Source organism: Miniopterus schreibersii (assembly GCF_964146895.1).
Source record: "Miniopterus schreibersii genome assembly, chromosome: 20".
Lineage (NCBI taxonomy): Eukaryota > Metazoa > Chordata > Mammalia > Chiroptera > Miniopteridae > Miniopterus > Miniopterus schreibersii.
The window spans coordinates 16,457,437-16,477,574 of record NC_138122.1 but is presented as its reverse complement, the minus strand read 5'-3'; the positions used below and the strand labels follow the sequence as shown (position 1 = coordinate 16,477,574).

Here is a 20,138-nt window from a genome sequence, read left to right as displayed (position 1 = left end):
GCGCCGGGATCCGCCGCCTCAACCAGTCTTGCTAGAGTAGGCGGGCCCCTACTAACAAAAGCGTTCGGAGCGACGGCCGCTGTAGCCAGTCAGCGCCGAGCCCAGGCCAGCGCCCCCCAGTTAGAGCGAAACTTCCAATTGGTGGAGTAGTTCTGAAGAAAGCGGACGGAGAGTGCAAGTCCCGCCTTCCTTGGAATTCTAAGCCAATCGCTGCGTCTTATCGGTAGCCGCCGGATAGGTTGCGTTGTGAGTGGTGACCGAGGGCCTGAGGGCGGGGCGGGGAGAGGCCGGGGGCTGCGGGGAGGGGACGCTTACCCCGGGCGCGCGGAGCCAGGACGGTGACAGCCACGCGCGCACGTGCGCGCCCGGCTGCAGCGCGGCCCCGAGACCTCAGTCTGCCGCTGAGAGGCGCGCGGGATCTTCGCCCCAGCCGTCTAGGGCCCCATTCCCAGGTGACCCCAGCGTCCCGGCCCGAGTCCCGGACGGTTCCACCCCATCGGTCCCCGTTCGCGTTCCCTCCCCACGGCCGTCAGGGCCCGCCCCGCAACTCCCCTTTTTGGCTCCCGGGGCAGGGTCCTCGCGGCCCATGCTGGCCGCCGTGGGCCCGCGCCGCCCAAACGGTTCCCGGGCCTGCCTGCCGGCCACGATGGTGACCCTGAGGCCTGAGCAGCTCCTCCAGGGGGGCTAACAGTCCCAGAGCGCAGGCCTCGGGTCGCGAGGGTCCCAGGCCTGAGCCCCGCACCATGGCCGGGGCCATCGCTTCCCGCATGAGCTTCAGCTCGCTCAAGAGGAAGCAGCCCAAGACGTTCACCGTGCGGATCGTCACCATGGACGCCGAGATGGAGTTTAATTGCGAGGTAATCGGACGGCAGCCCCGACGGGCTGCGGCGAGGTGGGAACCTGGCGGGATCCCGGGTCCTCGGGGTGACAGTCGAGGTGGAAACTTGAGGGATTCTGCTTTTTATCTTTACTGGGCATCGATAGAGATGGCCAGAACCGGAAGGAGCCATCTAGGCCCAAATTCTCATATTAAAGATAAATTACTGCCCTTTTCAATAGGGCGTTGGGGTTTGGAAGCACTTCCTGAAAGTTTTCATTCATTGTTACTGTAAGAGGCTGGAAGCGTCAGCAGTAGCAGATTCTAGTTTTCACTGTCAGGCTTAAGCTCCAGCTCTATAGAGTTTTTACTTCATTAGATAATATCGTGTACCCCAGGTGTTAAAAGGCATCTCGTTTTATTGGAAAGTCTATACTTATTTCCCTTTTCCGAAACTTAAATTTTCAGGAAAAAAAACCCACCTCTTTGAGCTAAGAGATGGTATTTTATACGTAAATTTTCCATAGAGTTTGCATGATATGATCAGTTGTCATTTGTTGAATACTTTCGAAGTGGCAGACTTTCATACATTTAATTCTCAAAACCCAGTGAGATAGGTACCCCAAACCATATATCTAGTAAATGGTGAAGTGGGGTTTTGAATCAAGCTCTTAGCCAATACAATACTGTCTCTCAAGTAATTTGAGCCTTTGCTACTCAAAGTGTGGTCTGTGGACTATTAGCATTGGCAGCGGTGGCTAAGTCAGGGGTTGGCAAACTTTTTCTGTAAAGGGCCACATAATAAATATTTTCAGCTTTGCAGGCCATAAGGTCTCAGTTGCAACTACTCAACTCTTCAGCTCTACCCTTGTGGCACAAAAGCAGCTATACACAGGACTCACTTCCAGCAGGACAGTGTGAGGAGCTCTACTGACCTGGTTCTCTGTAAAACTGGTAAAAATTATTTAAAAAACAATCATTTAAACCCTCTGGAAATGGTTCTAATGGCAAACATCAAGCAAAGAAACATCTATTAAGAAAATACATAAAAATTCAGTAAGGAAGGTGGAAATTTGTAGCATTCCACCTTCCCTCCTACCAGCTCAGCAAGATAGAGATTCTACTTCAGACTGCTGTAACTCAGAACACAGGGCTCCTCCTCCTCTAAGCTCTTAGTCAGAAGGCTTTCCCCCCAGAGGAGCAAGACTTCAGTGCTTCTCATCCTGCCCCAGGCTACTTGTTGCTGAGACCAAGTGAGTGAAAGAGAGATGGGGCTTCTTTCTTTCACCTAGCTCCTATTTATGAAATGGGGGGCTGTGCCCTGGGCGTGGCACACTGAGAATACTGGGCCCCAGTTACTCTCGCCCCACACAGCTAGTGAGATGGTTCCATCCAGGAGACACAAACTGAGAAGGCTCCAGGCTGGTATGTCCCCCCTCCCCACTTCCACTGAGGGCTCAGATTTTGCCTAGATGGAGAAGCAGGCTTTAAAACCCTTAGCTTCTAAATCTCTTCTCAAGGTAGTGGCTACATTTACAATAGAGTATGGAGAAGTTTATGCCTAGGGGTACTCAAGAGCTAGACATTTTGGTGAAAGGCAGTCGGGATGGGATTTGTGGATTGCTTGAAGATACAGCCTAGACTGTCGGCCAGCTAGTTTGCAGGAGTGAATCAGGGAATATGACAGCTAGGAAGAGCCCTCCTGGGGTAAAAACAAATATCAAAGGCTGGTCTCAGAAACTGTCCCCTCCAAAGAACCACCTTTAGATTGGATTACTTTGTAGAGCAAGTTATGCCCCAGAACATTATTGAAAATAATGGAACCATATGCCACAATTAGTGGAGTTTAACAGCTGGATATGATAAGGGAAAGAGAAAGAGAGTCCTACTAACACCTTTGGGCATACCCAGCAGCTGGGTGGCATACCCCAAAATGTGCCTTTCTGAGGAACAACATCACAGACCTTCATTCTGTGTGAGGGAAATAGATTTCACTGAAACAAGTCAGCCAGTCTCTAAACAGCTAAGCAAATAACAATAACAAGCCCTGGAGAGGGGGGCACCATCCCAAGAGTTGCTATAATATATTATCTAAAATGTCTAGTTTCCAACAAAAATTATGAGGTATGCAAAGAAGTGGGGAAGTATGACCCATTCAATGGGGAAAAAGCTAGCAATAGCTCTGGCCATTGTTGCTCAGTGGTTAGAGCATCCCCCCCCCCCCAAAGGGTTGAAAGTTTGATTCCTGGTCAAGGGCGTGTATCTGGGTTGCAGGTTTGGTCCCCAATCTGGTTGGGGTGAATGCAGGAGGCAACCAATGTGTCTCTCTCATATTGATGCGCTCTCTCGCTCTCTCTCTCTCTTTCTCTCTCTCTCTCTCTCTCTCATCCCCTCCCCCTCCCTCCTTCTCTTCCACTCTGAAAATCCTTGGGTGAGGATTAACCAAAAAAGTAAAATAAAAAGCTAGCAACAAAAATTGCTTGTGAGAGTGACCAGATGTCAGATTTCATGAAAAAGTTTTAAAGTAGCCAGTATAAGTATGTTCATAGAATTAAAGAAAAGCACGATTAAGGAAGGAAAGGAAGGTATAATGATATTTTAGCATCAAATAGAGAATATCAATAAAGAGATAGGAATTATTTAAAGGAACCAAATTAAAATTCTGGAGTTGGAAAGTACAATGACTGAACTTAAAAAAAATTCACTAGAGAGGCTCAACATAGATTCGAACTGTCAGAAGAATCAGTGTACTGGAAGGTAGATTGATAGAAATGATGCAAGTTGGAGAGTAGACAGAAAAAAGAATGAAGAAAAATGTACAGAGCTGCAGAGAAATGTGATAATTAAGTACATCAAGGGAATACCAGGAGAGGAGAGAGAAAAAATATATTAAAAGGCTGAATCTTCCTAATTTACTGAAAAACAATGACCTATACATTCAGGAAGCTCAGTTAATTCCAAGGAGGATAAGCAGAAAGAGATTCACAAACAGACATATTACAGTAAAAATGCTGAAAATCAAAGACAAGGAGCAGATCTCAAAAGCAGCAAGAGAAAAATGACTTTGCACTTAGACGGGAACCCAGTAAGATTAACAGCTGACTTCTCAGCAGAACATATTTGAAGTGCTCAAAGGAAAAACTTGTCAACTGAGAATCCTGTATCAGGCACAGCTGGCTATAAATGAAAAGGACATTTCAAAGATGAAGGTGAAATATTTTCCTATATAAAAACTGAGAGAATTTGTTGCTTAAAGACTCACCTTACAAGAAATACTAAAGGAAGTTCTTCAGGCTAAAAGCAGGTGACCTCGGATAGTAATTTAAATTCACATAAAAGAAAAACAAAGAGCACTAATAAAGGTAATTATATAATTATAAAAGAGTATAAATATATATTTTTCTCTTCTTAACTGATTTAAAAAGCAATTATATAAAGTATGTATATAATATACTGTTAGGACTATAGATGGTAATGACTATAGGAAATGACTGTAGATGGTAAAGTAATGACTATAACCAGGTATTGCCAGGTTTATAACTTTAATAGGTATAATATATATAAAATACTACAAAAAGGGGGGGAAGGAATGGAACTATATAGGAGTAACATTTCTATAGATCACTGGAATTAAGCTAGTGTAAATCTGAAGCCGATTCTGATAAATCTGGGTTATATGGTAAACCCTAGAGTAACCACTAAAAAAAATTTTTTTTAAATATAGTGGAAAAAATTATTAAAGAAATTTAAATGCTTCATTAGAAAATATTCATTTAATGCAAAAGCAGGTGGTAAAGGAGGAATAGAGAAACATAAGACTTAAAAAACAAAACAAAAAGAAAAATGACAGTTCTACACCAAATAATTATGTAACTTAAATGAAATGGACAAATTCCTGGAAACATCAACTACCAATATTGACTCAAGAAGAGACAATCTGAATAGACCTATAACAAATGAAAAGTGTAAATTAGTAATAAAAATATTACCCACGATGAAAAGCCCAGGCTTTATCCGCTAGAGGACCAGATAGCTTAACTACTGAATTCTGTCAAACATTTCAAGAACAATTAATGCCAAATTTTCACAAACTATTCCAAAAAAATAGAAGAGAAGGGGCCACTTTTCAGCTCATTTTATGAGGCCAGCATTGGCATGATACCAAAACCAGACAGAGAGAACACAGGAAAACTAGAGACCAATATCTCATGAAGATAGAAGCAAAAATCCTTAACAAAAATACTAGCAAACCGAATCCAGCAACATAGAAAAAGAATTATACACGATAACCAAGTGGGATTTATTCCAGGAATGTAAGGTTGGTTTAACATCCCAGAATCAATGAATGTATTACATCATATCAATAGAATAAAAAACAGAAATCACCTGATCATCTCAATAGATGCAGGAAAAGCCTTGACAAAATCCGACAGCATTTCGTGATAAAAACACTCAACAAAGTAGGAATAGAAGGGAACTTCTTCCACCTTATAAATAGCATCTGTGAAAGACCTACAGTTAATATCATACTTTAAAAAAAATCTTCGCCTGAGGATATGTTTGTTGATTTTAAAGAGAGAGGAAAGGAGAGAGAGAGAAACATCCATGAATGAACCTTGAAAATGAGTGAAAGGAGCAGGTCACAAAAGAACACATATGATTCCTTTTGTATGATTCTGTCCTTTGAAAGAAAAGACACATTGGTCTAAGGAGGCCTCTTTGACAGGAACTGTGTGGCTGTAGCAAAGACGAGATTCTCCTGTGACAATATTTACAGCTTTAAATACATCATGCGACAGGCAGTATGACTTGTACAGGACACCCCAACTCTTTTTGTCACTTACTATACAGTTCCTTTTTTCCACCTTAGCTCTGACCTGGTTTGGGAAAATTGGTTAGGCTTTTGTACTTTTGTAGGTTGTATAACGATTGTACAGTGTGAATAGAATGAAATACATTTATATAAAATAAAAAATGTCTAGGATAAGGTATCTGTAGAGATAGAAAGTAGATATGTGGTTACTTAGGGTTGAAAAGGGGGGTGTAGTAATAGGGGGGTGATAGCTAAAAGAGTACAAGGTTTCTTTTTGAGGTGATGATAATATTCTAAAATTGTGGTGATGGTTGCACAACTTTGAATATGCTAAGAACCATTGAATTGTACACTTTAAATAGGTGAATTTTAAGGTATGTGAATTATACTTCAATAAGGTTGTTTGTAAAAAAGCAGCCTTTTATAAAATTAAATAATAGACATTACTTTGTTCCAATAAAACTTTATTTATAGACATTAAAATTTGAATTTCATATAGTTTTCACAAATGAGGGAATATTATTATTAAATTTTAACCCCCAACCACTTAAAAATTTAAAACTCATTCTTAACTCTCAACCTGCACAAAATCAAGGTTGGATTTATCTTGTGGGTGCCATAGTTTGCTGACCCCTGATCTAGGTTACTATTTGATGAATGTGAGAGATTGTGAGAGGCTGATGCATAAGGAATGGGATTTTTGTATGACCCTTCTTCAGTCATAATTTTGCCATGAAAACCTCTTATTAATTTTTGTTCTTTAAACAGACCTCAGGCCCAAAGAGGATAGACAATATTATCAGTGATGGCAGGGATTCTAAGTCTTGGCACTATTGACATTTGGCTGGATAATTCCTTTTGGTGGGGGACTATCCTGTGCATTGCAGGGTATTGAGCAACATCTCTGGCTTCTACCCACTAGATGCCAGTAGCACCCTTCACCCAGCTCCAGTTGTGACAACCATAAATGTCTTCAGATATTGTCAAGTGTACCTGCAGGGGAAAACACCCTCCCCTCTTCTATCCCCCCCCCCACATTGGGATCTATAGAAAGGAATAATAGTAGTGATATTCAGAGAGGCAGAGTGTTAAAGCATATAGTCTGTCAAACTTTAATTTACACATAAACGACCTGAGGATCTTGGTAAAATGGGGATCCTGATCTTGTAGTTCTTGAGTGGGACTGAGAATTCTGCATTTCTTTTTTTTTTTAAATTAAAATATTTTATTGATTTCAGAGAGAGGAAGGGGGGAGAGAAAGAGAGAGGGAGAGAGAGATGGGAGAGAGAGAGAGAAACATCAATGATGAGAGTCGTTGATCGGCTGCCTCCTGTACACCCCCTGCTGGGGATCGAGCCTTAAACCCAGGCGTGTGCCCTGACCTGGACTCGAACTGTGATCTCCTGGATCCTAGGTCGACGCTCAACCACTGAGCCACGCCGGCTGAATGAGAATTCTGCATTTCTAACAAACTCTCAAGTAATGCCAGTGCTACTGGTGCAGGGACCACACCAAGTAGCAAGGCAGCTGGGAGAAAGTGCATAGGCCTTGAAATAGGACAGACCCGGGCTTCACTGAATTCCAGCTAAACTGCTTGAAGCTTGGATAAGATACTTAAGCCCTCTGTGCCTCAGCTTCCACATTAGTAAAATGGAACTAATATTACTGACCCCTCAAGGTTGTTACAAGGATTCATGGAATGCGTAGTGCTGGGCAGAAAGAAAGGGACTATAATTGGTCTCAAGTAGGAGGCTTAGGTCACCATGTTCCCTGCTATGTGGTAATTTGTCAGGCTGTTGCATCTCATTGAACCTCAAATTTCCAGTGAAAATACCTCTTTCTAAATGCTGTTCAAATATTCTGTTGAAAGTAGGAGTAGTTTGATCTATGATGATTGAGAGAACTCTGCTTTGGAGAAGCGATCAGTCTTACTCTCCTGCCCCATTATTACATTATACATTAACTCAGCAAAGTGCTCATGCAAGGAGATGGCCTGTGCATTTGGAAAAAAGGAGAGATGGTACTTGAGGAATTCTTGGCTTTATCGAGGTCAAATGTAGGTGGCTTTCTAACAAGGAGTCAATTTCAGAACCAGTGGTAGTTAACATATGAATCATGCTACCTTATGTGAATAAGTTCAGAATTTTTTGCTGTAGAGAAAGGGGGAGAAACATCTCTTCCTTGCACTACTTGCTGCATTGCACAATTGGCTCAATGCTTTGGAGGATTTTTCCACTTGAAAGATTTGGTATTTGTCATTTTGAGAAAGTAGGTACTGAATGTAATTTGCCAGGAGGCTAAACGGTTCTGTTATTTCTTATCTAGGCTGGAATTTTACTCTAATAATTCAGTCTACCAGGCAGAAGAGCCAAGTATGAAAAATTTCTCAGAATTGAGTTGTGAGAGATTCTGATACCATCTTATACTGAAAATAAAGCCTCCTTCTTGTGTTGGTTGATATCCCAAATGTTTTCACATACCCAAGTGGGATGATGATTGGTTTAAATACCAACATACAAGTGGACATAAAGTTGTCCATGACAGAAGGAACTTTCAAAAGGGGAAAACAGAAAGAACAACTGGTATTTTCAGTAAGATGTTAAATTTTAGACACCCCAAGATTTAGGCAAATGACTTCCTTCTGGAATGTAAACTCCATCCTGTTTAGGATGTAGATGCTGCCATTGGCTTCATTTTCAGAGGGGGAAATGGAGGCTCAGACAAGGTAAATAGGCTGACTGCTTAAAGTCTCCGTGGAGCCATTGTCTGTTCTGAAAGAGAAAGGGCTTACTTAGCTCTTTAAACCTCAGTTGCCACATCTGTAAAATAAGAATAATAGTATTTTTCTTATAGGGTTGTTTTAAGGCATGAATGAGGTAGGCCTTTACAGGCACGTAGTCCAGGGCCTGACCATAGTAACAAGCCCTTGGTAAATATTAGCTTCTTATGCTATAAGCTGGTAGTGTGGGAACAAAGAGGAAGAGTCTCATGCTAGAGGCGCTGTGAATTTTTCCCCCTAATCATCTTCATTTTCTTAGAACCTTCTTCAGGTTATACCTGCCTTTGTCATTGTAGGCCTTCTAGACCAAAATTAGTTGAAATACCTTATGCCTTATTCCTGTTCAAGGATCTTTTTTATAATGTGATACATAACTGATCTCCATTTAGCTTGGTGTCCACTGTGATAGCAGGGTTCTTTCCTTATTTCAGCCATAGTTAATTATTTTCCATTCTTTTGTCTCCCATGTGTCATTTTGAAAATTTTCTCTTTGTTTTTGATGACTTCTCTGATTATTCATGCTAGTTTTGCTTTCTTGTCTAAAAACATTTTTGTTGCTTGTTTAATTTTAACTTCAGGAGTTAAAGCATTTGAGGTGTTAAAAACCCAGAACTGAGTTTTCTCAGAGCTGCTAATCTCTTTAGCCAGCTGATGACGAGGCTTCTCTGGTTTGCTACAGGATGATGCGCTCCATCCTCTTGTCTGTGCTTTGTCTAATGTTTTAGTACATTTTTAGTAAGTAAAACTTTCTTACCAAACGAGTGCTGAGGGGGGAAAAAAATCTTGACTCAAATGTTCAATTTCTCAAGGTGCTGTCCCAGTTTGGGGATCACCCCAGCACCACTAGGTGGGGTCAGAGCACATCATTTCTTAAAGACACTGGGCCTTTTTCGTCTCCAACTCCTTTTTGCTTCTTTGCCAAATTTGGACCTAGCTTTAGAAAATTCTCAAAACCTTTCTGTTAGTGAGTTACGTTACCTATTGCTTTCCCATCCATCTTGCCAGCTTTAGTAATTTTGATCATTTGACTTTCAGATAAAACGTAAAACTGAAGCCCAGAGTAATTACTAAACTAATCTGAACTGATCTGTGGTTTTAAATTAACTAACAGTGTATTTATCCAGTATCCTACTCATATTAATTTGAGATTAAATCAGTCCCATGAATATGTTTGAAAAGTCTTCAGCCCACAGTAATTCTCCTCCATCTGTAGAAATTTTTGCCAGTCCTACCCACTTATACCTATACCATCCAGTGTTGTTAAAGTCAGTGTCATTATCATTAATAACCATGAAATTTAATCAAAAGGTCAAGCTAGAAACAGAAACAGAATGCTTAAAATTTCTTTCCCGGCTAGGGTCTGGGTTCTGCATGAGCTGATTTGTATGTATGGATTACGCTCCAGATCAGTTGTACTGGGAACTTTTTTGAAGGAATGCACTTTGAAATACAAAGCACAATTTTTGTGAAGGGCAGGAGGAGTTAATTAGTTAGATAATACTTAATCATGGGTTGTATTTCACAGTCTGCTAATTTTACCTCATGATTAGGTATGTGAAATTTAGCTTTGTTGTGTCTATCTGCACTGAATGTACTATATCCTGTAGCTCTGCAGAATTTTTATTGTAATCATTGATAATTGCTGAATATCAATTGCATGCTTGGTACTAAAAAACTATTTTTCAGCAGCATTATAATTATCATTTTTGTTACATTAGGGAGTTCATTATTATAAGTCAACTCCTGATTATTTGGAGAAAGGAACACCATAGCAATAGCAGAATCCGAGTAAGGGGAAAAAGTGTAGAATGCACACATAAATTAAATGTTAAGTGTCATTTACATCCCTGAAAATGATTTTAAGATATAGAATGGGGTGTTAAAGGATTAAAAGAAAATTATTATTTATTTATATATTATTTTTATATATATATATTTTTAAATTTTATTTTTGTTTACAATATTACAGATGTCCCTTTTTCTTCCCAATGACCCGTTCCACCTTGTCCCATCCCCCTCCCCAGTTCCTCTCCCCACCATTGTCTGTGTCCTTGGGTTGTGCATATATGCATATAAATTCTTTGGTTACTCTCTCCCTAAAAGAAAATTATTATAGCAATGAAAAAAATACTACATGGTTTATACAAAACCATCTCAAGCTCATCGACTCAGATAGTGTTAATCCTGAAAGACCACTTGATGATTGTGGAAGCTGAGACCCAAAGAGGTTAAGTGACTTTCCCAACACAGCGGGTTTGGGTGTTTTATAGCTATTTGACAAGGCTGTGATTGCTCTCATGTTGTGAGCTAAATTCGAGGACAGAAATTGTCTTCTTTGCTTAGGGGGGATTTTGCTTTTATAGCACCATAATCACATTGTTCCTTTTTGCTTTGTCATCTGTCAGCCCGCTTTGAATCACCTCATCTTCTTTTGTAATCCTCACCCAAGGATATGTTTAGAGAGAGGAAGGAGTGGGGAGGAGAGGGAGGGAGAGGGAGAAACATCGAGAGAAAAACATCGGTTGGTTGTCTCCCATTCACACCCTGACCAGGGATTGAACCCACAACCCCGGTATGTGCCCTGACCGGAGATCAAACCTGCGACCTTTTGGTGTACGGGGTGACACTCCAACCAACTGAACCACGCAGCCAGGTCTCATCTTCTTTTTTTCATAGCATCATAAAATCTGGGCATTGCACAGGGCATAAGAGATTGACAGATGAAGAAACTGAGGCCCAGGTGAGCTGTGTGGCTCACCCAAGGCTATAGGCTTGTGTGTGGTGGAGGGAGGGAGATTAGAATGCAGATCTCCTCTCTGGGTTCACTTCTGCTGCCATAACCTCTCTCCACTTCAGCAGGAAACATGCCAGAAACTGAACACATAAGGACTTTTTCCCCCTTAAAAAACTATGATTCACTTTATTTTGAAAGAGTTTAAAAGCTCGATTTTGTGACTTCCCAAAGTGCTGTGATGTGTTTCTTACTAGTCTCTTTTCTGTGAAATTTTTCTTGTTGGTTCTTTAAGATTTAGATCTCCTTGCCAAAGTATTTTTAGGGAGAGGAAATCAGTATGTGTCACCAAAGGGGGAAAATATATATCTTAAGGCCCAATTATGCAATTACAATTTTAATAAGGAGTAGCATAAATTCTTGCTTCATTGCAATCATTACTTAGAAGACTGTTCTACTCAGAAGCCTCATCTAGTTATCATCATCATTATCATCAACATCATCAGCCAACCACAAGCATCGATGGAGTGGCCACAGATTATGCAGTGCTTGCTTGGGCTCTGGGAGACTCAGCCCTTGCCTGCAAGGAGTGTGTGATATGCAGAACTGGAGGGAAGATAGGAGTCTGGGGGAAAGACAGACACCTTATTTTCCCATTAATCCTGACTCATGTACCTGGTATTGTTTGTGGCTGGGAGGACAGCGGTGAGATAAAGGAATGGATCTTAGAACGGTCTGGTTATGAATAAATGGGAGCACCTAGTTTTGCCGACTTGGGAAGGTACAGGCTGGGTTGTAACAAGGCAGGAAATTGGTTGAAGGAGGGAGGAGGTAATTTCAAGGTGGAAGACCTTGAAACTAATAATTTAAATAGGTTTCGCATACAAACAGAGATGATTGGACAACTGGGAGAGGAAAATTACTTGCTATGGTTGATTATGACAGAAATTGACAGGACAAGAGATTGGAGATGGGATTTTTTTTTTTTTTTTTGCAAAGAGGAGGCTTTAGGTTTATGAGCTTTTGCCCATATTTAGATGAGTGAGTGATGTAGGGGGTTGTGATTGGTAGACCAGAGAAATAAATTTCTTTCCTTTTTTTCCCTTCTTCTAAAGTCCTGTTTCTGTTTGGAGGGTCCCCTTTCCCCTCATGTTGAGAAATAATGGCTGATGAGGAGTGGTGTGTCCTTTCATTGCAGTAGGAAACAGCACGATAGTTTTGTAGTTTAAGCTCATAGGACACAAGAACTTGTGCTGCTTTTACACCTACGTTACTGCACCTTTTTATCCTTTTTGATGAAATAATATTTTAATGGAACTCAGTGTTCGCTTACTGTACAGCAAAATCATTTTTCATAACTCTTTCCATTGTGTTTATCTTGTATATCAAGGTCTTTGGCGTCTGTTTTTTCAAAATGGACTAATCAAAGTTGTATTTAGGTTTGGATCTGGTACATTAGCATCTTAAATTCTCAAGTCTTCTATAGTAAATCAGTTCTTGTAGGCCAGCCATGACTGCAAAAGTCAGAGAGGGGAAATCACAGCCATCCTCGGTTCCCCATCCCTGAAATAACTGCATACACGTGTTGCACGCTCTGGCCTGGGGAGGCGCTTCCCTCTGTTGCTCTATCTGTAAGGGAGCTAACCTTTTGACAGTATTTATGGCAAATGCTCGGGCAGCTTGTGAGCTAATTAGGAGAAACCCTGAGAAGGGAAAGCTGGGTTTGTCAGTTCTCTTTCACCTTCTGTGGAGTAGACAGCCAGTCAAATAGCACTCCTTGTGTGCCTGAAAATCTTGTCCCCCAGACCTGTATGAAACAGACTGTTGCTGCTCTGGTAGCTTTTTTCAGATTTGAGTCTTCTGTGTAAAGCTGAAATTTCTCTGTGGGTCCTAATTCTTAGGCATTTCACACGTGGTAGCCAAATTTGGTTCTCTTTCTTCAAGAAAGTTGTCCTTTTCTAGCTGTGGTCTTTTCCCATTAGGTGGCTGGTTTCCTACTTACCCTACACGGTTGTATCAGCAAGTAAAAGGGGTCCAGTGACCGCACGGTCCAAAGAAAGCGGTGGGAGAAATGCAGTGTGAAGGCTGCGAAAGCAAAAAAACAAACGGCTGTTGTTAAAAAAAATTTTTTTAATTGATTTTAGAGAGAGAGAGAGAGAGAAACATTGATGTGAGAGAGAAACATCAATCGGTTACCTCTGATCAAACCAGCAACCTGGGCATGTACCCTGATCAGAAATCGAACTGGTGACCTTTGGTGCATGGGATGCTGCTCAACCAGCTGAGCCACACCAGCCAGGGCAAATGGTAGTTCTAAGGGTTGTGAGTCTAAACCTGGCCAATTGTAAGATAACTGTCAAGAATTATTCATAATGCTTCCCTGGTTAATAGACCCCAATCAGCCCTGTAGGTTATTGGTGCCAGTTGCATCCTACAGCCGGAAAGTGCTGCATTCTAGCTACGTCCCTGCTGGGGAGGATAAGTGCTTAGTGCTACTTACTTAAAACATTCTAGGTTGATAAATTGCTAGCACTTCACTCTGCGTAAAGCTCATAAATTTAGCCCCTAGAAAAAATAACAAGCTGACAGCACTTAGTCCTGTTTATAAAGTTCATACACATCTATCTTTGATACAGGCACAAGTATATATCTATGAAATAGCACTGCAGACTGTTAAAGTGATAGAGAGCCCAGGCACAAAGCATGAAGCATCTTACTCCCAGGCTCACTACCGTTAGCCCCCAAGCTTGAAGGGCATCTTGAGGACGAGGTCTGCAGAGTGGGAGCTTACATGCTGTGGAGTCCAGATTTGTGTTCCTTCCTGCCTTTCTTCTCCCTGCAAATCACCTCCCTCCCTCCACCTATTCTTTTCTGTCTGCAAAGTGAGCACCTGCCCCGTAGGCTCCCTCTTCGCTAGGCTGAGATGAGGCAAGGAGCTGCTGTAGTAGTGTATGTGGAACAGTGTGAACACTTTGACCAGGTCGAAAGACATGGTCACATTCGGGGTTGAAGTGAACATTTAATCAAAGCCAAGAGCTGTTCTATTTTTGGCAATCTGTTCAGGAAAAATGACAAACCCTATGATCACAAAGGGTCTTTAGATAGTATATGTGCAAAGCCCGAAAGGCTTATTGTGCAGTCAGGTGGCAGAAAAGGAAATATTTTAATAAAAAAAAAACATGAGACTCATTCCACTGGTTGTGGCTTCTTAGAGACCTGGCAGGTATTGTGATGGGATGTATGGCTGCTGAGAACCACGTGCTGCACTGAACAACGTGGCTCCTCATCAGCCGTGGAGAGCTGTCACCTGCTTCGGGCTGAAGCTGCATATTCAGCGCTGCATTGAACATTCAGTACTGCAGATAGGATAATTAGGCTGCTTGTCAGATACTAGGGAAGTGCAAAGAACATTCCTTCATCTGCAACAGCTTGGACCCAAGGCAGACATGCTATTCTCTCCAGCTGGTGACCTTCCTTTCTTAGCCCCTTCACCAGAGGACCAAGTACCGCTTGACTTTCAAGACCCAGCCCAGACAGTGTCTCCCCAGTGGAGCCTCTCACCCCCAGGCCTGAGGTGTGTCCCCATAGCACTCTGTCCTGTTGGCATTGACCAGGTTGCATCTTCGTTATCCATTTACCTGTCTTCCTTGTCAGACGTGAGTAGGGACAGTGTCTTGTCCTGAATTCATCATTTATCTCTTGTGCCGAGCACAATGACTAGGACGTAGTGGGTGCTCAATAAATGTTTGTCAAATGAGTGATAGCATGGTTAGCTCAGTGAGAATTGATGGTGGCCTTTGTGATCTGTCATCCATCATCCATGGAGTGAAATAGGACTGGGAGACTTTAAACAGTGCCACTTGAGAATATAAGGAGTGGAGGCAGGGTTAGAATGAATAATAACTACCCTTTATTGAGTATTTACTATGGGTAGGGCACCATCTTAAGGTTTTTTAATTGTATTAATGTACTTAATCCTTAGATCAGTCTGCTAAGACATGTTCTGTTTACCATCCCCATTGGGAAATATAAGAACGTTCAATAACTTGCCTAAGGTCACAGAGGGACAGAACTGAGATTCCTATCAATGTTAGATAACCATATCCTATATATTCCCTTTAGACAGGTTCCTGGAAAGAATTAAGTCTGAATGTCCTGAGGCATCCATCTTAGGTAATGATTTAACTTCTTTCCTGTATCTCTAGAATGGTACTAGTTATAATCCATTCTTGGGAAAAAAGAGAAAACAGTCACTCAGATAACTTTCTGTGTTCTGTGGTTCACACGAGAGAGGCAGAGTTAGATAGTTTACAGAGAATTGCCTTTAGATGGTCCTTTTGGGAGCATAGCAGTCAGTATTTTCCAGCCTCTATTCTTTAGTCAAACTGAACTGTAATACTTTCCCTTCCTACAAGGACCATCTAAGCTTTTTTGCCTCTAGACCTTTGCACATGCTGTTCCATCTGCCTGGAACATACCTCCCTGCTCACTCTTCCTTCCCCACACCCAGTTTTCACTTGGTTCCTCTTTCCCACGTGAGAGTCAGTTTAGATGCCATTCTCCATCCCACCAAGGTAGGGTCCCTTACTGGGCATCCCTACAGCCTCTGTAGTCCCTGTTGTGGCACTTACAAGTGTTGCAGTGCTGAAAACCACACTTGGAGTTGATTTTTATGTGTGGGGTGAGGGAGGTGATTATTTGTTCCTGACTGGTTCATGCCCTAGACCTGGTCTGTGAGAGCAGAGACTGTCTCTTTCGTTCCCCATTTATTCCCTGTACCTTGGCTTTTGCTTGGACACATTGGGTGTTTACCAAATATTTGTTAAAGGAGTGGATGTCAGTGTCTACTTTAGCAGAATCTATGACTCAGTTTCCTTATTTATACAAAAAGGGGATGGATCTATAGTAGGTAGACCCAGTAGGCAGGCGTATTTCCAACTCTTGATATTCTACGATTCTTAGAGTCAAAGTTTAAAATCTAAGTAGGGCATTTTGAATCCGTGTGAGAATTTTCCCCCTCTGCTCACTTTACTGCCTGCTTCATGACATTGTCTCTGCATTCAACAGAGATAGTTTTGCATTTTAAGAACAAAGAAGTAGAAAGGAATACAAAAAAATTGCAGTCATACGATATTATGTTTGAGAATTTAAACTCCCAAGTCAGGAATTTCACTCACCATTCTCTTTGCCGCTTTCCTTTAGATGCCCTGCACATCCCATTTGCAGACAGCCCCTGTGTGCCAAATCCCAGGGTGGCCATGGCCGTGAGTTATGAGGATTTGGAATTACCTTGATCTTGGCCCTTGGGTTTTAACTTCTCCAAGTTAATGTCTGTTTTTTAGTGTTACATTATCTTGTAGCAAGGTGGTCATTTATAATTTATATACTGTGTACTGGCTTAAAATAGAGACAAGACAGTAATCAGCATCCTGAAGCTTCTGGTTTTCCAAAATAACATTTCTTCAGTGAAACCTGCCTGTAGGAATTAAAACCTGCCCTGAATTAAAAACCCTTTGTCCTATTGTCATACTGGGAAATGGGTGTGTCAGCAAGCATTATTAAGCCTTACAAAAGGGGAAGGAGATCATCTTTTTAAAATAAAAGTTGTCATTTTATTTTATTCTATGCAAAATAATTTCTTAAGACTTCAACCTTTGTAGTGTTCCAGAGGCCTCGCTAAAGTCACAGAGCGGGGACCTGGTGACGGACAAAAGCCAGTACATCTCAGCCACTTGTCTGCTGCGGTTTTGGTGTCCTTCCATCTAGGTCACTACTTTGCTCTTTGACTTTGACTGTAAACATGGAAGAGGGATGGGCTCTCCTGTTGACTCCCTCATAGAGGACGCACTGTTCATTCGCGTATGTTAAAAATAGAAGACCTACTTGAAAAATCCTCTTTGATTCAGGTTTTAGCAAAAGCCAATCAGATATTAGAGGCCTAACTTATTTTTTCCTTTTTGCTTTTATACCAAGTCTCTATACCCCAATTTCCCCCCTCCCCATTCCTTTTCATTAAGCATCTTCAGTGTGCCAGGAATTGGGTGGAGATTTCTAATGAGGGCAGAAGGACAGAGGCGTCTACAGTCAAGTGGTCCTGTTCTTCCAACAGCATTGTATTTGAAACCCAAGATGATTGTTCCTGTGACCACTGACACTGTGATGTGTCTCATAGGCTCATAAACGTACCGGGTGTATATTTGAATTTCCACCTGGGACTTGGAGGCTTTTGGGGGAAGGGGAGTGAGCAGCAGCTAATGGGTAGTTGGGAACAACTTGGGTGATTTAACTTGAAAGCCACAAGGTGGCAACATTTACTAAACTGTTGGGCATTTCCTTCCCCTATTAAGATGTGAAACTTGCTTTCCCAGCTACTAGACTGAATAGCTGAGGAGACGGTTTAAGCAGCCATTGCCTCAGGCCCTTTTGAAAGTGAGGCAGTGGGATAAGTACACTACAGTGTATTGCAGTCTCTTCATCCCTGGTTCAGACACAGAGTTTGAAATTGCCTCCCCTTTGACCTCGGTTATACATCGTGATAAGGGAGACCTGTGACTGGAATGACTGGTCTCTAATGGTTTTTCTCATTACTTTGGTTACAACTTCCTTTCCTATGTTGCTTTAAAAAAAAACAAACCCAAAAAACCTTCTGGTAAAACCAGCCTTTAAATAAAAAACAAAAAAAACCACTAGCCTTTTATCAAAGGGCAGGATTATGATTTTTTAAATTAATTAATTAATTAATTAATTAAAAAAATATATCTTTATTGATTTCAGAGAGAGGAAAGGACAGGGAGAGAGAGAGACAGAAACATCAATGATAAGAGAGTCATTCATTGAGCCCGAAACCCAGGCATGTGCTGTGACAGGGAATCGAACCCTGATCGCCTGGATCCTAGGTTGACGCTCAACCGCTGAGCCACGCCCGGCCGGGCGGATTATGATTTTTTAAAAAATCAGTGACAAAATCTCAAGGAAATTAATGTCCCTGGAAGCTAGCCACCTCCCCGCGTTAACGCAAGAGGCTAGACTCTCCTAAATGAGGATGCTTATTTCCCAGCTTTCCTAAATTAGCTTTGGGGATATTAAGGCCTGTAAGGAACTGTCCAAGGGAGGTATTGTGTATGCTTTGCAGTGATTAAGCCATTAAGCTCTAATTGGTATTTCCCACACGTGGTTTTGTGTAGGAAGCTTTAAAATTATTTAGGAATTCTGTGCGCATCAGCCATCTTAGTGTAATCTCCACATCTTGGAATCTGAGAGTTGGGGGCACAGAGGAAAGGTTTCTGTGCGAGCGGGTTATGACTTTTGCTCACAGTGTTTTCCCCTCTTGGTCTGTGTTGTTGCAGATGAAGTGGAAAGGGAAGGACCTGTTCGATTTGGTGTGCCGGACCCTGGGGCTTCGGGAAACCTGGTTCTTTGGACTGCAGTACACAATCAAGGACACCGTGGCCTGGCTCAAAATGGACAAGAAGGTTGGACTGGAACTGGGTGAAGCCAGAGGGGCTGGTGTGTGCCCTGGTTCTTCCCTGAGCATGTGCCCAGCTTATTTGCTCATCCTGGGGCTTGATGGATACAGGGTAGAGAAAGGGGCTTTCTACTCCTCACAGGCTCCTTGGCAAGCAGAACCCACCGGGATTAAACTGTTGCGATCCCTGGTTTCTTTATTCATTGTCACCGGGCTGACTGATTCTGCTTTACGCCGTTCAATTTATTGAGCCACTAGTCAGGCTTTATAAATAAAAATTACATATATGTCTTTGAAAGATTTTCTTTGGGCTCATGTGCTTTATGAAATTTTAAAAGTCTTTGAGAAACGCCATGGCCCAACTCAGTTTAATTATTAATGTGATCTAAGGAATAAAAAGTGCCCTGGTCCCTGTGATGAAGGAGGACTGCCCATTTAGCATGATTTTCTGGGGCTTCTGAGGCCTGAAGTGGGCTCCCAGCAGTCCTAGTGTGGCTTAGAAATGAATGTTGCCTAGGGAACACTCCTTCTGTGTGGGTTCATATGGGCACACAAAGACGTACTTACCTGCTTACCTGCCTACGCAACTGTGAAGATGGTTGAGACCAGTTTTTGTCAGTAACTCCTAAAAGACACTTGAATCTCAAAGTAAGTCAGTGTCTAATTCTTGTCCCAAATGGAATCCCCTGCAATTGCTCACCTGATTTTATTATCTATTACATGGCACGAAAAAACAATAAAAGCCTCTTGTCTTTTACCAGTTTGACTCTAAACTCAAGTGTTCAGATTACTTACATGTGTACGCACTAATCTGAATCTTCATGTTAGAATCCCCACAGGTTATATAAATTTCACACGGTAATTCCCAATGATCATGAACCTCAAAGTGCCCCCTGTGTGCCCATGTCAGCAAGATTGTCCTAGATCAGGTTTATTTTGAATCTCCTGGAACCACCAATTGGAATTTGAGCAAGGGCGTGGAGTTATTTATCAAGGACAGCAAAACTTTCTGTATTTTTTGTGTGATTCTCAGCAAAGTAAATTTAAATCATGTACCTGAGTATTGGCCAAATGGATATTAGATTGGGGGCATCAGGAGCCACAGTACCTGCTGCTCAAAGAAAATAAATTATGACACATGTTAATGGAGACTTGGAGCCTGTCACATTGCATGTTTATGGCCTGAAATGAAATTCATTCTGGAGAGCAGATGGTTCAAGCTTTTCAGTGGGTGGATGGAATTGTTAGAAGATTAAAGGCAATGTGGTTTACTGACTGTGCTCAAGTATTTTGTGAGGCATCTCTAGAGGTTCCTTGAAACAAAGGGTTGCCATGAGGGGCACGTTTCACTTCTGTTGCTTAGTTAGTGTTTAGCTGATTTCACAAAGATTTAGTTGATCATCCTAAGCTCCATTCCAATATGGACTTAAATGTTGGGAGTTGGCAGCAAGAAAAGAGAATAAAGAAATATTCCACTTCAAAGAATTAAAAAACATTCAGCTTACCATGAAGGGTAGTGTCCAAGACCTTTGA

General features: G+C 41.8%; 1 protein-coding gene across 4 annotated transcripts in view; it reads left to right on the top strand.

The window, feature by feature from the left end:
• Positions 1 to 267: 267 nt before the first annotated feature.
• The window catches only part of NF2 (NF2, moesin-ezrin-radixin like (MERLIN) tumor suppressor), a gene marked incomplete at its 3' end in the record, with an annotated part of 61,182 nt that continues 41,311 nt past the window's right edge, over positions 268 to 20,138 (top strand). For 2 of the 4 annotated variants that reach the window (XM_081122968.1, XM_081122967.1), the window contains exons 1-2: positions 301 to 857; positions 18,487 to 18,612. In XM_081122968.1, the coding sequence (XP_080979094.1) occupies positions 744 to 857; positions 18,487 to 18,612 (240 nt within the window). In that variant the 5' untranslated portion in view covers positions 301 to 743. Of the gene's footprint in view, positions 858 to 18,486; positions 18,613 to 20,138 lie in introns of all 4 variants that reach the window. The other 2 variants (XM_081122966.1, XM_081122965.1) reach the window with 2 other exon arrangements.